The 18093-nt window shown below is 36.1% G+C and overlaps 1 protein-coding gene across 3 annotated transcripts in view; it reads right to left on the bottom strand.

Moving 5' to 3' along the window:
• Positions 1 to 18093, bottom strand: part of tgfbr3 (transforming growth factor, beta receptor III) — a 102956-nt gene extending 84863 nt beyond the window's left edge. The window contains exons 1-3 of one of the 3 annotated variants that reach the window (XM_042758200.1): positions 18034 to 18093; positions 17850 to 17915; positions 10020 to 10172 (exon numbers count right to left, since the gene is read on the bottom strand). In XM_042758200.1, coding sequence (XP_042614134.1) covers positions 10020 to 10089 — 70 coding nt within the window. In that variant the 5' untranslated portion in view covers positions 10090 to 10172; positions 17850 to 17915; positions 18034 to 18093. The other 2 variants (XM_042758201.1, XM_042758199.1) reach the window with 2 other exon arrangements.

Below are 18093 nucleotides of genomic sequence, written 5' to 3'. Positions count from 1 at the left end.
GTGAAGGAGTCTGGTTACTAACACTTAAATCACACAGCAACATCTGGTTTAGGAAGGAGATCTCTCTCTCTCTCTCTCTCTCGCTCACTCTCCTTCCAGTTTGGAGCAGCGTGTGGAGTGTGGTGGTTTGGATCTCTCTGCCTCCTCAGCACCACGACTCAGATTGCAGCGGTTGCGCAATACAATTTGGCAGGCCTCATATACACACACACACAGACGTAGTCAGTCACACAAACCATAAAACAGCACATAGATCATTTGTCCTCAAACATTTGGAGAGGCACTATTATAGTCTGTCTGATTCTGTGCCTGGTTCATAAGAGAGGGAAAGCAGACAAATCATTTTAAATGAAATTATGAAAATAAAATGCTATTTGGGGTCGTTTCTCAGAGTGAGAGACTAAACAAACCACACACCTATTGTAGAGCCATGCTTTATTTTGGTTTATTTAGTGTTTCGGGTCATTAGTCTCCACAACGCCACAAGCCTTTATTCCTTTTAAATGAGGATGAAGGGCTGATCCCTTTAAAGCTTTTCATACAGCTGAATATAACAGGGGGTATATTTCTGTAAACTCACCTTTCAGCACTAATTCTATTCATGTCTTTGTCACATGACAGGATGGAAGGAGAGAGAAACGATCTGCATGGGGCCTACAGGCACGACAAACTGTCACTCATTCTTGTGAGCTGTGGGAGGATAAAAATGATGGAGCGGTGAGGAGAAAGCGAGCAGTTTCACCCACTTACATGAGCAGACGCGTGTTCCTGCAGCCGCCCCACAGGCCACACGCTCGGCCCTCGGCGTAACCAACATCCTGCAAGAGCTGTTTTTGGCAAGTGCTGCAAATTGATTTCTGCTCCATTCGCCACTATACCAGTGAAACCTGAGGTTTTTCAACAGCCCTGCCATCCCATAATAACAGACTATACTAAGAATCCACAGCTTGGCAAAATGAGAGTCCAAAAAAAAAAAAAGGACAACTCTGATGTACACTGTAAAATCAAATCTGTGACATTTACGGTAAAATACAGGCAGCTGTGGTTGCCTGAACTTCAACGTAAAAAATATAGTAGAAACATTTTTGGTTTTACAGACTTAACTTCAAATTCACAATAAAATACTGTATTCCATTAACTGATGTAATATTAATAAACCAACTTATAGAAGCAGTAATATCTGTTTTGAACCATTGTAATGCACTGATAACCACCATAAACTGATGGTGGTCAGAAAGTCACATGATGAACCAAAGCTCATCACAAACAGCTTTTCTACGAGCTGAGGAGGGCAATATTTATATATGGAAGGTGCACAGTCTCATTCACACAAACACTAAACACCATCATGGTAACACACGATACTGAAATAATGCAATAACATTAATTTAACAGCATTAGATGTAAGATAAAACGCTACTAATTTATGTAAATGATTGGTAAGAAAACTATAAAGAGAAAGTTTTTTTTAAAAAAAAAAAAAAATATAATATGTGGTGTGTTGTGGGGGGTTTTGTGGGGGTGTATTTTTACCGTTTTTCACTGTAAATTATACAATGACTTTTCTTTTTCACTTCCAAAAACAGTATTTTTAACAGTAATTTACTGTGAAATTACATTAAATGTAATTACATTTATTCACCATATATAGTATGGAAACTTACTGTTAACCAATTAATAGGTTTTTACTGTAGCATTTTTACAGTCTCTTAAAAGTTCTTAGAAAGGAATGTCTGACAAATGAAGGGATGAAAAGAGAGAGAGAGAAATACAGAAAATGCACTGAAGAACAGACAGCTTATTTGAAAACACATATTAAAGAAAAACCACATCCACAAAATGAAAATTATAGCATCATGTATTCAATATTTTAAATCGGAATACTTTTTCTTTGATGGGACACCAGAGATATTTAACAGAATGTTCAGGTTGCTCTTTTCTATACAATTAAAGTGGATGGGGAACAGGCTGTGATGCCCCCCCCCAAAAATTTTTTTACAAATGTATTTAAAAAAAAAAAAAAAAAAAAAAAAAATTTTCTATATATATAAAAAGTTATACTTTTTATATATATAGAAGCAGTAATATATATATAAAATATATATAAAAGTAGTAAAAAAAATCTAATACCTTGTGGGCATCCATCCTCTAATTTTTTTTTTTTTTTTTTCAAATGCAAGAGAATATTAGTGCCTTTAACTGTTGTTTAGCAACACACTCATTCGTTAACACTACCAAGTCATAATTTTATGTAACAGCAGCGGCTCTGAGCATGTGACAGTGTGAACCCTATTGGTTGGCCAGCTTTATTTGCAGAAAAGAGATTAGAACCCCTTGCCATTAATTAAAAAAAAATTAATAAATAATGTTAAACATGTTAACAGGTGTTCATTTAAATTACAATATGTATCGCACCAAATTTTTTGCCTTGTTGTGAACAGGCCTTAAGATTGAAGAACATGTAGATGAAAGTTAATGAGCAGATGTTACTGTTAGCGCAGGAAGAATGAAGTGAGATAACGGAAAGAGAACACATTTTACACTTTTTCACTTCTTGGTTTTTTCATTAGCTCATTATGGCCTATTATAAAGCCATTACATGGGAGTCTCATTAACTTGCAAACATTAATTACATATATAGACCTAAAAATTGTACACTGTGAAACACTACTCCTTGTCTTAGCTTGCTGTATCAGTCACATCACATAAATGAGATCCATCCTGGGACACACTGAGACAGATCTTCTTCCTGTTTTGTCATAAAGGTTTCACAGTTCTCAGCTGTCAAAGGACATACAGCATTGAAGAAGAGACGTTCTGGTGACAAGGTCTCAAAAGACATGGAGATGTTCATATATCACACCTCTGTCATCTCTATAATCAGACGACTAGAGCAGAACACGACTGGCAGTGATCTGAAGTCCATGCGGAAAAGGGCTCAGGGCTGCAAACACTTTGATGCTGCAGATTAGATAATGTCCTAGTTTTTAGAAAACAAGAGACGGGAGTTTTCTATGCTCTATGCTCGAAAACAAAGCGAAAAAGATTGAGTCCAAGAAAAAGATTGAGCACGCCAAGATCTGGCACTCAGAAAGATTGTTTAGACTCCGATTTATCAAAATCAACATCACCCTTAAGACAAAGGTTTGGGACAGCTTCATCAACAATACTACAAAATAAAATAAACTTTAAAAGAAGAGCCTTAATAAATGCGCTCCAGGTAAATATGCCAAAATGTCTGAGAAATACTCTAAGGAAGCAAATATATAGTGCAAAGCAACAATGCTTGCTCAAGAGAGCTAAAGGAAGAGGTACACAGTAAAATCAGCACTGTAATATTTGCAGTGTTAAAAGTAATTAATTCCCAAAGAGTTGAATTAACAATCTACAGTGTTAAACAGTACTCATGTTCAGTGTTGTTATACGGTGTAATTTCACTTTTACACTAAAAGTGCGAAATAAAAAACCCGCCGAATTGTCTGGACTCCGCCCTTCAATGACTGCTGCATCACGAATCGACGACAGTAAGTTGGATTGCTTTTCTCTTGATAAAAGTACACGGGAAAAACATTTTTGTTGATAATTTCACTCAAAATATGATTGGTAGTGAACACATTTAGAAAATACTAACTGCCAGTGTTTTTGTCAGGTTTAGTGTTAAGTTTGTGTTCGTGAGGTGCAGAGTAAGTAAGTTACAGAAGAGTGTGAAAATTTCTCATGCCTGTTCGATTTCCTGAAAAAAAGGTGATTACGTGTAAAATAACTTTTTGGAATGTGCTTACAATTTATGTTATATAAGCTTTTGGCTTCTTTCATTTTGTTTCGTTGACACATCCTCTCGCCTCCATTCCCGCCTAGGCCTGTTTTTACTGTGAGTCTGGCGCTGAAGTCTGAAGCAGCTATTTGGGCGGTTTTCTACTCAAATGAGACAATTCATCAAATGGTTAAATTAATTTTTTAAAGCATTGAGTGTGGCATTTCGCTGTTTCCATGATTTGAAATGGTAACTTTAATAGTGGGACTGTTAAACATTACGCACTAACAATTTCGTTTTTGTGACGCATAACACCGTGTTGAAGTGTCTGTCTCACCCGCTGCAAATGAGCAGTCTTTCTGCAGACAGAGAAATAATGCGGAACATTTACCAGTCATTTGATTGACGTTATCTAATGCAAAAGTCTGAAATTAGAGCGCATTTAAAAACTTACATTCGCCATTGGCTTAAGCATGAACTGCGTAATCTGTACGTTGCTTGTTCTCAGTGCTAAATATCATGTCTGTCATGTAGTCATATCTGCGTCAAGACACAAACGCGCTACCATCAAGTTTTTCTTATGACAATTACGTTTATGCAAGCATCGTGAAAGTGAGTTAAAGTTACGTTAAACTGTAAATCCGTCAGTCTTTCGATTTCCTTTAGTGCCCACTGGCAGAGTGTGCAGGTACTTTATCAATTCATATGGCATGCTGTTTTGGGTTAAATAATGTCTTAAATACTTCCAGATATACAAAGTTAAGTTTTAATGGAGAAATATGTCTGAATCTATCTATATTTTCTTTTCACATTATAAATAATAATATATTTATATATATATATATATATATATATATATATATATATATATATATATATAAATATATATATATTTATATTTACATATATATATATATATATATATATTTATATGGTTTAGTCCAGATTTTCTTGAGAGACTCGATTACTTTACAATGAACAGATTTACTTTTTATTTTTGTATTTTTTATTTTTTTTACATTTAAACATTGATCAGGGAACATAAACAAAAACAGAAAATTTGGACTAAACCACGATACGTATGGATTATTTCTTTTTTTATGGATTAGATCTCTTTATGAAGTTCATGAACTATTAAAGTGGTAGTTGCGTGGACCGTCATTCAATTAAATTAAATCTATTAAAATATCTTCCAGGGTTCCCACGGGTCCTTGAAATACTTGAAAGGTTGTGAATCTGAAAACAAAAATTTTTTAAGGCCCTGGAAAGTTTTTGAAAATAAACATACATTGATACAGGTCCTTGAAAGTACTTGAATTTATTTTGTGCAAGAAGTTTTCTGGAAAAAATTCCATATTATTCCAACTGGTCCAGTAATGTGTTATTTCGCAAACACTTTGTGGTCTATGCATACTAGCTTGCTTGACTTACATTAGTTGGGCACATTTACGCGTTACGTTAAGTGTTTCCCATGTGAGGTACTTTGTGTTGTACATTGCCATGATGTTAGAGTGACCATATTTCCTCTTTTTCCCGGACATGTCCTCTTTTTGGACTTAAAAAAATGCCTCCAGCAAGCATTTTTGGATCACCCAAAATGTCGGGGATTCAGTTTTTGCTTTCTACAGTCGCCAATGATTGTGTGCATTTTTGTATTAGAGCACTGCAAGGGAGTGTTTTCTTAATCCCGCTCCCACTGAATTTCTGACCATTATTGCCCGTTCCCGTGATTTTTGTGTCCAGTCCCGCCCGCTTCCGTGAACATTCTAATATTGCATAATTTTCGAGCATCAGGGAGCATCTATAAATACACAGAGTATTTAAATCTCTTTTGAATGAGTGCTCGCTGTTCACTTTCACTTCTGTTTGCATGATCATGCGCACACTGTGTAAAGTAAGATCAGATATTTGTCATTAAGCTCAGAATCTGTTGAGCAGCAGATCCTCAAGCATGGTCTCTCAGCCATCTCTCTCTCCTCAACCCGTGATCAGTCAAATCTGACTCCTGCAGCTCGTGTTGAATGCAGGGTTGCCAAGTCTGCGTTTTTTTTCCTATGGCTACTTTTAAACTGTTAGTGGGTTGATTTTCCCCCGTGGGTTAAATGTTTGAAATGTTGCTTAAATTACATTTGACTGAAATGCTTGTATTGAAACATTTTGCATTCTGCCTATGATAAAACTGCTAGATGTTAAGTTTTGTGAAGGAGGGGCCACTGGTAGGAAGCTTTTTAGCTGTGTTTACAATCAATATGATAACAATAACTGTAAAATATTTATTTTAGGTATGGAAATTAGATTTTCAGTTTTGATATTTGGGATATGGTCACTGCACTACTTTAACCACCAACCAACCAACCACACCCCAGCCTCCCGCCCCACCCGCACCCACTGTCCTCTTTTTGGAAAACTAAAATATGTTCACCCTACATGATGTTCATGCACACACAAAACTACTAGGATGGTACCTGAACGTTTTGTTTGACAGACACGGTAGTTGATGTTTAATTGATTTGCTTGTTAAGATAATGTAAACCCATGAGGTAAGAAAAGCTTAAAAGCATATTCATATATCTTAAAACTTTAAAAGCATATTACCTAAGCTCTTTACAATAAAATCCATGCAAAAGTTAATATAATTTTAGAATACAGTATAGGATGTACCGAATATTCTTCAGTTTTATGCAAAACAGAAATACAACAAATAGAATGTCAGATCTCTGTCATGGCCAAAAATAAATGCAAAAAAAAGTTGTGTTTGAGACATGAAAACTGTAACAATGTATCTTACAAGATAACAGGATGTAACCTCACTCTCACTTGAAATGTGTCCACATTAAATCCTTGAATTGGAGGGTATTGGACCTGGAAAGTACTTGAAAGGTCCTTGAATTTGAAGTTAATCAAGGTGTGGGAACCCTGATCTTCAGTTGTGTTTCAAAGATAACAAACTTGTTTGTCTTGGCTGAGTAAACAATGATGAAATTTTCATTTTTTAACTAACTCTGTAATAAAAGAATGTGGCCATATGTGTCACCCAAGATGCGTATTAATGGCAGGATGTGAACAGAGCCACTGTGTGGCTACACAATCAACTTAGCAGAATGGTTCCTGAGAGAGATATTGTTGTCTTTAATTGTTTTTTCTTTTTTTTTTCTTTTCAAGAAGCCAAGTTCCTGGCTTCTCCCAAGACCTTCAAGGACCCAATTGACTTCGGAATCAGCTGTAAAGGAGGATGAAATCGATGGCTAAGGTTTGACTATATTTCAGAATAAGAATATCTATATTCATGCTTTATCTTTATTCTGTGTTCATGCATTTTTTTGCTGAATTTGTCATATGTTATTTAGAACGGGACAGCGATATTGCATCAATTGGTCTCCTACTTCATTTGATTCCACCATCATTACAAGGCTGCAAGGGACCTGGAAAAATGTCATCCTGTCAAGCTGAAATACATCTTCAAAAAGGTACATTTGGACCTTTATGTCACTACCTATTGTCTGCCTTAAAATATTCCCAGATGGGTTGTATATGAAAGACTAATCAATAATAAAACAAAAATAATATAAAATAATATAAAAATAATAAATAATAAACTAATTTTATTAATTAATGCTCTTCTGTATCATCCGTGCCACAAGGATCGGTGCGGATGACACAGAAGAGCATACACAGCATACAGTGATATGGAGAGACACAGAGGAGACCGTTGACAAAGGAATTATTGAATGAAAGTCATTATTTTTGTTGTCTTCGCTTACAAAAAGTGTTCCCGTTGCTTCATATAACCCAGATTGCACGTCTGATGGCAGTTTGAGTATTCTGACGACAACTTTCATACTTTTTATGGACTTTGACACTGTTATTTACTTGGCAGTCTATGGGACAGTCACAGGCCTCCCGGTTTTCATCCAAACTATCTTAAATTGTGTTCCGAGACGAACAGAGCTTTTATGGGTTTAGAACAACATGGGGGTAAGTGATTAATGACAAAATTTTCATTTTGGGGTGGAGTATCCCTTTAATATCTGATTCTTTTTTATTATATTTTATTGAGTGATTCTATTCCAACATCTACACCTCAAGAATGTGATTTGGTCTTTAACTCCATAAGAAAAGCATTCATTTTGAGTGACAGAGAAATCACAAAACCGATGAGAATGACCAGTGGGACCTGTTACCAACAAAGAGATGTTTGACAGAGCAAGTGAGAGCAAAATCATAGAATGGTGTGAAATATGTGCGCTCTTAAATCATAACTCTCCATCCCGACAACCCAGACTTGATGACTGTCATAATTTTGCCTGTTCCTTATGTTTGTTTTGTTGCTGCTTTATTGTTTTCTTTCCCTTTTTCTCTTGGCATGCAACTATCTGTCAGGCTGTTGTGCCAGAGGGGAACAAATCATCACTCTTCTGAAGAGACTGAGCCAACAAGATCTGATCAATCACACAGATAGAGCTGCCTGAGTCGGGTTAGAAGAGGCATAGCTGACGACACTGGTGTTTCGGGCTGAGAGATTGAGGCTGTCAGCACTTTCCTAATGCAAATCCCCCCCCGGCCTTTGCTCTCTGACAACCAGATCTAGAAGACTCATGCTGGGAGGAACCGGGGAAATTCCGAACACAGGGGGCGAATCGTGATTGCCTGACAAAACAGGCAACACTGCCTCACTCTGTCAAGACAATGAGCGGCGAGTATAGCTTATCGAGAAAACGCCCTACGAAGAGTCTCTGCAAAGAACATGCCCTGTTTTCTGTGACTTAATCCAGTAAAATATTGTGTTAATTTCATCATTTCAAATCTTTAGTAATGGTTTTTGTCAATAAAAATGAAGATAAATTTAATCATGAGATGATTTTCAACTGAAAAAATATGCTAGCACATTAATTAACTAAAACACATACTATACATGTAAGATTAATCAGATACACTATAGCGTAAAAAAAAACTTTTTTTAATTCATACTTTATTCTGCAATAAGTTTTATCAAATATGACCGTAAAGACATGTACTACAAAATATTTCTAACAAATGCTGTTCTTTTGAACTTTCTATTAATCAACATTTTTAAATTGTGATTATTTAAAAAAAAATAATAATAATTTGAGCACCAAATCAGCATATTAAAATGATTTCTTAAGGATCGTGTGACATTGAAAACTAAAAGACTTCTGAAAATTCATCTTTGCCAAGACCAGAATAAATTACATTTTAAAATATATTAAAACTAAATGTTTTAAATTGTAAAAATATTTCACATCTTTACAGTATTTTTGATAAAATAAATGCAGCCTTGCTGAGCTTAGGAGTTTTCTTTCAAAAACATCAAAAAACATAACGACCCCAACATTTTTGAACTGTACTGTATATATACACAATATAAACTTAAAATTAGAACTTGCATTAATATAAAATGATACAAATGCACAAGTGACCTTGTAACTAGATTACATCTCATGAATGCTAACACACTAAAACATATCTAACCCCCAGAAAAAAAAATATTTTAACATATTATAATGTGTACTTATAATATCATTTCAGAAGCTAAGGTAATCCAGGATAGTTTTTACATGTGGCTTTTGTTAAATATTGATATATGTTAAAATGAATATATAAAGTGTTTGAATATTTGGAGCAATTTGCATTTATTTGCCAAATAATATGTTTCTTTTACAAAATTTAGATGCCATTTTTGAGTAAAGCTGACAAAAAAATTTAAAGGACATTTTCTTTAAAAGACAAAAACAAAAAAAAAACTGTAAAAATGAACACTGTGAGGTTTTTTTTTACAGAGGTTTGTTCTTGTTACAGTAGTATCACTATGCACAGTTCCAAACACTGCTGTTTCACAGTGGTTTGATATGTCAGCTTTTGGCTTAACCAATGGCATGAGTTTGGAGACTACCTACTTTTTTAAACAAAGGCAGATGGGGTCCATTTGGCACTGCTTGGTGACCAGAAATTTACACTTTTACATAAAACACACTCAAAATTCCCAAGTGTGCTCAAGCACTGGTATTCACTTCTGAATTCGAATAAAAATCATGAATGAATCAGGAGCCATGACATAGCGGCAGTTTTGAAAGGCTGTTTAAAAACACCCCTCAAAAATTCCCAGTCTTTCCTTCATCTTCATAAGGCAAACGCAACAAAAGATATAGACGGCTGATGCAACGTCATGCCACATTCACTCACTGTTGACCTATTATTCCAAAAACCCAGGAAAGAGTTGATGGGTTACAAGGATAACATCGCTTACCTGCAGAGACCAAGCTGCTGAGGGTCAAAAAGAGGATGGAGGAGGGGTGTATGAGTGCCGTTAACCACATGGCTGGAAGAGACCGCTTTCCTGAAGCCAGACGTGGCAGAAAATGTAGCAGCAGGGTGTCTTCTTGAACGGCCCCCACTAGCTCTGTAGAACAAGAGAGAGAAAGATGTCAGTCAGTGACCAAGCAGCAGGGTATTAGGGTCTCAATGTCACATCCTGTGGGCTTAGATGGGAAGAGACAGCAGGGCTCTGGTTGGGGTAGTGGCACTTGTTAATCTCAACCCACTAATTAAGCCTCGTGTGAATGGTGGGAGTAAAGAGAACAAGAGATGGGTCACACTGACCTGAGCTGCAGTATCAAAGGCCGCTTTTCACTTCTGAAAATTCAGCTTTGCCGTTTTAAAATATTTAAAAGAAAAAAAATATTTAAAAATATTTAAAAATAGTACAAATATTGAATTTTATTTTACTGTACTTTCTATTTAATGAATACAGATTTGGTCAGCATAAGAGACTTCTTTTAAAAAATTACAACTTACATTTACACAAAATAATACAAATAAACAAGTAAACTTGAACTAAGTTACATCCTGGTCACACTTTGAATACTGTACGCTTGTTTCATAATAACTGAAATACATGTCTAATCCCCAGAAAATGAAAAACTAAAGCATAAAGAATTCACAGTATCAAAAAATACATAGTGATTTACACAACACCATAAAAGAAATGCTGCAGTGAAGATAACAGTGAGATTAGACACCTAGAGTTGGCTGTTAATACCATTAACAGACAACAGCTAATTAACATGACCACAACTGAACTTGAGCATTGAAGCAGCAAATCAGAGTTCACCGGAGGGTGAGATAAAAGCCAACACATGCCACACTAGTAGAGCTTAAATACAACATGCGTTATCCGCATGACATTTCACTTAGTCCTCTACCTGAGAAAATGGTGCGATAATATACATACCATCTGCATCATAACAGATACTGAGTCATTAAATAAAAACCTTTCAAACAAATCTACACTGGCCTTCAAACATTTACATCTGCTCAGAGCCTCCGAAATGTCACGTCAGACTCGATTCAATTCATTTAATTCCATTTTGACAGAATTAACTTTTTGAAAAGTGAAAATGAAAGGTTTTCGATGGCCACCATACCAAAACTGTAATACAGGTTCAGTGTTTTTGAAGTAAATAATGGTGAATGTAGGTCCAAGTCAGTTTATTATTATAAAAACAGACAGTTTATTATTATAAATAAATGAAGAGGTTCATATTTCTAAGAATTTATTGTTTAGAGCAGTGCAAGACTCCAGTTTGTGACTGTCGCACAACTCGCCAGTTTTCGACATGGCTGCGTCTCTGATGTTTTTTTTTTTTTTGATTAGCTCATAAAGATGACCTATTATGAAAGTAGCAGAAGAGGCATACATCACTATCTCACACAGAGTGCGTAGATATGTTTACACATGCACAATCTAAAGGCCAATAACACTCTTATTAACCTGACCAAACAGCATCACATGTGTGTCACGCTGGTTTACTGACGCAAAACCAAACATTTCACTAATGAGTTTAGCAGTTACATTCAGCACAATCAGCCACCCGTGCAGCAACGGGTGAGAAATAGTGCCTTAAACCATCACACGCTTACCAAGTGCACTGTGGAGAATTAATATGTGTAAAACTTACACAAAGATGCACAGAGGCACAGGAGGATTAAAACCTCAAATGTCAATCAGAACATTTATCAATGGTTAAAAACAACCGCATGGGGGGTGTCCCCGAGAGAAGAGTAACAAAAGCCGCAACTTCATCAGTTTCTGAAACCATCTCTAGCTTTCACTCTGCTTCCTTCCTTCTCCTATCTTTCTGCCCTTTTCTCATTTTCTCTCAGTAAGGTGAGGAGAGCATGCTCTCTCTCTTTCTGTCTCTCTCACTCTCTCTCTCTCTCTCTAAACAGCTGCAGGAACAAAGAGCCATTTACGCACGGGCAGCTGCTGAGTTTGGGAAGTCCTTTTGGAGAATCTCAACAAATACTGCACTTCCAGCATAGGGGCCCCAAGCCAGTGCCCTCTGCTTTTGATTTCTTTTGATTTGGTGTCCCCCTCTCTTGCCATTCTCACAACAAAAGCAGAGGCATTTTGGAGTCCTCAGATTTAAGAAGATGTTATCAAGGGCAAACCTAAGCAAAACAATAATCAAAACAAAACAAACAAAAGCCCCTTGATGGGGAAAACAAAGTTCAAAAGAATAAATAAATAAATAAATAAATAAATAAATAAATAAATAAACAAACAAACAGAAAAAAATGCTTTCAAAAAAACAAAAAAAAAAACATTTCACTTTGGCCTGGATTGGGCAAAATAAATAAATAAATAAATAAAACACAAGAGCACTTAACAACAACAAAAATACAAATAAATCTGTTGGCCTAGTTGGTTTAAAAAAAATAAATAAATAAATAAAAGTGCTTACTGAAGCTTAATGAAAAAAATAAAAATACTAAATACTAAATTAAAACACTGCCCCAGGCCCATTGGTTTTACATTATGGTACATTACATGTTATTTTTCAGTTAATTATTTGACCATAAAGAGTATCATCCTCTTGAATAGCTGTGTGAGTGTAATATCTGAACTTTCTAAACATTTTGACAAAAGTGGACCAGCGGAACAATAGTGGACCGTAAACTAAAACCATGGCACATGGGCAACTCTATTAAACTCAATCAGTTATAAAATATAGTGTGTTTGTTTCAGTTTAGAGACCTCACCTCATATGACTCCTGCTGATAGATTGTGTCTCTACCTCTAGTTCTCTGCAGAAAAGATATAGTACAATAACATTCAGAATAAATCTGGAAATGTCATTAGCAAATTTAAGGCAGCAGACCCCAGACTGAACATAATAAGTAGCTACTCCACACTTTTACTGTGTAGGTGGAGTGGCGAACACCATATGGTTTAATACGCAGCCTCGCTCTGAACTCAAAGAGTCACTTCACTCTGGAGGAAGAAGCGTGCCTTAAAACTATAAAACCTTCCATATTCAGTTCAAAATGAGAAACTGACTTAAAGGTGCTGTATGTAAGTTTTTGACTCTCCTAAAGAATAAAAATACCATAATATATTTGCAGATATTTAAGAAACATGCTAAGTTAAAATATTTGTTTATCTGAAAAACAAATTTATTTGTGAAACCCGCCCACTGCCAGTTTACCCAATTGTATTTCGGCACCCCTGGTTGCCAGTTGGCGGGACACACAGCGTATTTCATTTCAGTCATGGAAGCTGGCAAACGAAACGGGTGATTTCTGCCCATCCTAAAAAGCCTCGACATCCATCCAAAAAACTTTGTGATCAACAACAGTATAATAAAAGCAGAATAAATATTGGAGATGCTTTCCATCATCAAGTGCGAGTTTTCACAGCGATGTCATAAAATAATAATTTTAAGTTCCCAAAAGAACTTTGCAGTGAACAGTTCATAGAAGGATTTTTTGTGCAAAGAACATTTTAATATTTTAATTAATGACATTATGGCTTTTCACACTTAACCCTGGGTTACTGTTGTTCTAAACCACATTTTTATCCCTGGGTAAAGGGCACACTTGTAATTTAGAAACGGGGTTAGAATTGCTTTTTACCTGGGGTTATGAAACGCTGCTCAGGAGCAGGGTTAACACCGTCTTGGGGTGTTATTCCTGCATTGCATTAGAATGGTACGGCAAGATAATTAGCAACAGACACCCAACAGCGTGCCTCATATTTAGGTGCTTTTAACAGTAATGGAAAGGGTTAGGGTTGAGTCCATTCAGGAAAAACTTGATAGCACACTCAGCAACATATCCTATGAGGATGTGCAATGCTAGAGACTTCATGTAAACAGGTTGCATGTGGCATTCATTCAGTCAATGACACTGACACAGCAAAATATGCAAATAAGAAGGTTAACCAAGAGTTTAGGAATACACAGTGTGAAATATCATCTTATGAACACCCAGGATTAATTGTTTAGTATCAGCAGCATGAAACGCGGGTTTTACAATGACCCAGAGTTAAATAGTAAGTGTGAAATGCAGGGGTATGCGATATTGACAAAACATTATATCTCGATAACAATAACTAAACAATATTTTGCTGAGTGTATTGTTGTACTGGTACTTGGCTGGTTTAGGCCCGTCATGGATGAATAAATATGACACTAAAACTGCCAGAAGGTGGCAGCAAGTCCCTGTCTTAATAAATGTGATTCACTGAATCATTCATTCAAATGATTTGTTCAAAACGGCTGATTTATAAACAAAGCAAGTGGCTGTCTTTACAAATGAGCTATTGAATCATGGACTCAAATGATTTGATCAAAAACAGATTCATTCAGGAATGAAACACTGCAGTGCTGCTTTGAGATGCAAAAATGTTCTGATTCAGCATGGTTTGGAATTATTTTCGCTGGCGAAACCGAAAAAAAAAAAAAGTGTCTAAAATGTAATTCACTCAATATTAACTTCTTGTTTGTTGAACTGTTGTATTAAGTTAATATTACATTCGAGATTGTGATCAAGTGCTAATATTTTGGAAAACAGCACTGTTGCTTGTGTGATATAATTTATAACTATATGAATATAAAAAACAAATCCATACAGGGATATTTTTTGCTTTCATAATTCCAATTGGCTTCATCATGCATGTAGATTCTGTGTTTTTGTAAAATAAATCAATAAAACTTTTTTGCAAAGTGAGTGGCATACTTGATAATGTTAGCTTGCATGTCATTAAAACAACAATTAAGATATTATTGCAGATGATAAATATCGCACACCCCTAGTGAAAAGTCCTGATTTGTGCAATGGAAAAGGTTCCTGCCAAAAAAATACTTTTATTTTTAAGAGAGTAAAGAGACAATGTCAAAGCTAACAGACATGGACTAAAAATCATAGAACTCATATTTTTTATTCCATGGGGTCCTTACGGTATGTTTGACCATGTCCTTCTGAAAACCATCGCAGCATGAGAGACCAGACCAAATACAGCCTGACCTCTACAGAATAACACACCACAACTATTTCTAGCCATGTATAAATAAAACACAACTCCCTCCAGCCAAGAAACATGGCAAGAGTACTTATGAAAATGTGGGTACCTGTAGAGCACATCATCTAGGGCCACTCTGGAAGTGGAGGCCTTCCGAAAACCATAGTGTAGTCCAACACTGGCCTTTTGACTGCTAATGAATCTTATTAGGATTGAGTCATTCAGTCTAAACAGAGTGCGTTTTCCCATTTGTGTAAGTGAATGGTGACGGGGGCCTCTTTGACATGTTTATAATAGAAGATGTTCTCTTCGGCCCAAATGGATCCTTCTCCGTGTTGGCTGCGAGTGTAGCCACGTGTAAAACAGTGACACACTGGGGACATGAAATGGCCAGCTGCACTCAAACAAAACCACAACCTCCAACAGTGATACAGATTGATCAATCTACTCGACTCTGATCGACTCATTGGGCCAATTTTGCATCTTTAGCACCAGACAAGTTCATTCACACAGCATGCACACAAACACACTAAATTACACCTCCGGGCCGCCGCTTAGACCACAGAGCACACACATACACACAAACTTTTATGGAACATCTGCACATCTCTGTGTGTGTGACCTCTTTTTGTGAGTCATGCACGTAACACACATACACTTGCATCAACATGCAATTTTTACTCATATGCACCTCTAGTTATGAATCATCAGTGACACTACACACAGAACACCAATGTGATGAAGACTGAAAAGAAGATGAAAAAGTTAGTAAAATTAATTAAAATCTTGTGTTAATCTTCTCAGCTATGTGCAGTGAATTTAGTTCTCTCCCAAAACCACTGAACTTCCTCTGTCTCCCTCTATCTTTTTAGAGAGTAATAAGCTGGGAGTGAATGATTGCTAACCCTGAGGACCTGAATCAACATGTCACAGGGGTCTTGAATCAGATAACAGTCACAGGTCTGTTATCCTCATGAAACCACCTTTACTCCTCTGTTGATCTCCAATACAATAATCACCGTATGAGAAGTCACTTTAGGAAAAAGTACTTTAAAGAGTTCAGACTAGCTTTTCCCATGGAATTCACTACACAGTAACCCTCGTTTTCTCACGTAAGACACTTGCAGGGATCATCTAATGTATGACAGGCATGAAAAGCCTGACCGGGACCCAGAACAAATCCCCCTGAGGAGATCAGCCATGCATAATGAAAGAGACTTTCAGTCTACGTCAAAGACATCACTTTTATAAATATGTACATCACATGATCAGATTGTGGATTAGGTTATATAAAATATTATTAAATATTATTATTATATAATACTATTATTAAGCCACTTTGACAAACTGAAAAGGTAAAAAAAAAATTATCTTTTGTAACCGAACACATCATGATAACTACAGTGTCAAAGACATCTGCTGCTCTAAATTTAGATTGATTTTTAATTTTTAAGTTATATTGATAAACATTTTTGTGAGGACTTAAAATGATAAGAATAATGTACAAACCTAAGCATACTTTAAGACAAACAAACAATCTGACAGTCCAGGTATCGCAGGATTTTTTTTTTCTTTTTTTTTTTTTTTTTTTTTTTCAGTCTATTTTTTTTTTTTTTTTTTTTTTTTTTTTTTTTTAGTTTTATTTTAAATACACAGTCCCAAAATTGTTTGATGACATCTTTTATTGATTGATTGATTTAAAGCTTTAGGTCCTTTTAATGTTGGCACCTGTCTAATTTAACAGCATTAGCCACCAACAACAACATGTCCTCTCTTTTAAAAGTCTTTTAAAATATACATTATTTGCATTTGATTATTTGCACTGTGACCTTATCAGAACAGACTTACAACACATTTAGTGTCCTTTACACCAGATATGAACCACTGGTCTAGAACTGTACAATGTCCAATGAAGATGATTAACATAATTAACAGGACCTCTGCTGTTAATCCCGCTAAAGAACCTATAGTACCTCTAAAGTATGCATACAGCCAAATTATCACCCCTATGACATGAGACATCATATTTATGAATATTTGCTGTTGTTTAAGTCTAAGTCATAGTATCAAGTTCTGTAACATAAGTCCTGGGAAATCTGTATGCCTTGAACTTTTTGAACTTAAAAAAAAACACTATTCCCAAAGCTGTAATATCTAATACTTACTGGCCTGCTTGAGAATTTCACAATACCTGCAACTAATAAAAGGAAGAGGTTTTTGTCTTTACATGCACTGAAAGAGATTCATGTCATGACTGTACCTCCAGTGTTATGTGAACTATGTACATTAAATTTGATAAAATGAAATCCCTGTGCAAGGCAGTCCACTCATCCTAAAAAAAAGGAGTTGGGCTTCATGTAAATGGAGAAAAAAACAGTGAATTTAAGTTTTTCTGCAGGACAACACATTGCAGTTCAGCTGTCAGAAGGCACCAAGTTTCACATCTCATCCTGACCACATCACAACATCTGCAGACATCGTGCATACTTACAAAACTCCAGTTTAAACTACGAACATGAACATATTGCAATCACTTAATGAAATCTAATGGGCTTTATATCTTTACGTGCACTTGAAGAACGTCACTTTGCATTGCAGACATCAACTAGTTTCGTCGCGTCGTGAGACTCAGCGTGCTGTGAAACGTGCGTGCGCGTCTACGGAGTGAGCATGCGACTGTAAACATTTCTTACAAGAACCCGAAACTGGTCATATAACAATCCTAAGACAATTTAAACGTCTCAAAGAAGCAAACTCAGAAACAAAGTGACATACCAGCGACTCTTCGGTAATGCTGAAGAAAACTTTCTAAGGGAGTTCACGGTGTAGCGTTTCCTTCGTCTGATAAAATAAAGAACCAGAGCAAAGTCTTCTGTCAGTATGGTAATAAAGCGTGCGACAAACGCCACGGGTTTCTAGATGACAAAGCCAGTGACAGATCTCAAAAAGTTTTAAATACCTCTCCCGCTTTCTGTGGGTCTGTGTGGATTTCAGTGGGAGGGGCCAGAAGCAGGAGGCT

This window comes from Cyprinus carpio, chromosome A6 (genome assembly GCF_018340385.1).
Source record: "Cyprinus carpio isolate SPL01 chromosome A6, ASM1834038v1, whole genome shotgun sequence".
NCBI classification, from domain to species: domain Eukaryota; kingdom Metazoa; phylum Chordata; class Actinopteri; order Cypriniformes; family Cyprinidae; genus Cyprinus; species Cyprinus carpio.
Note: the sequence above shows the minus strand (reverse complement) of the source record. Positions and strands in the feature narration are given on the sequence as shown.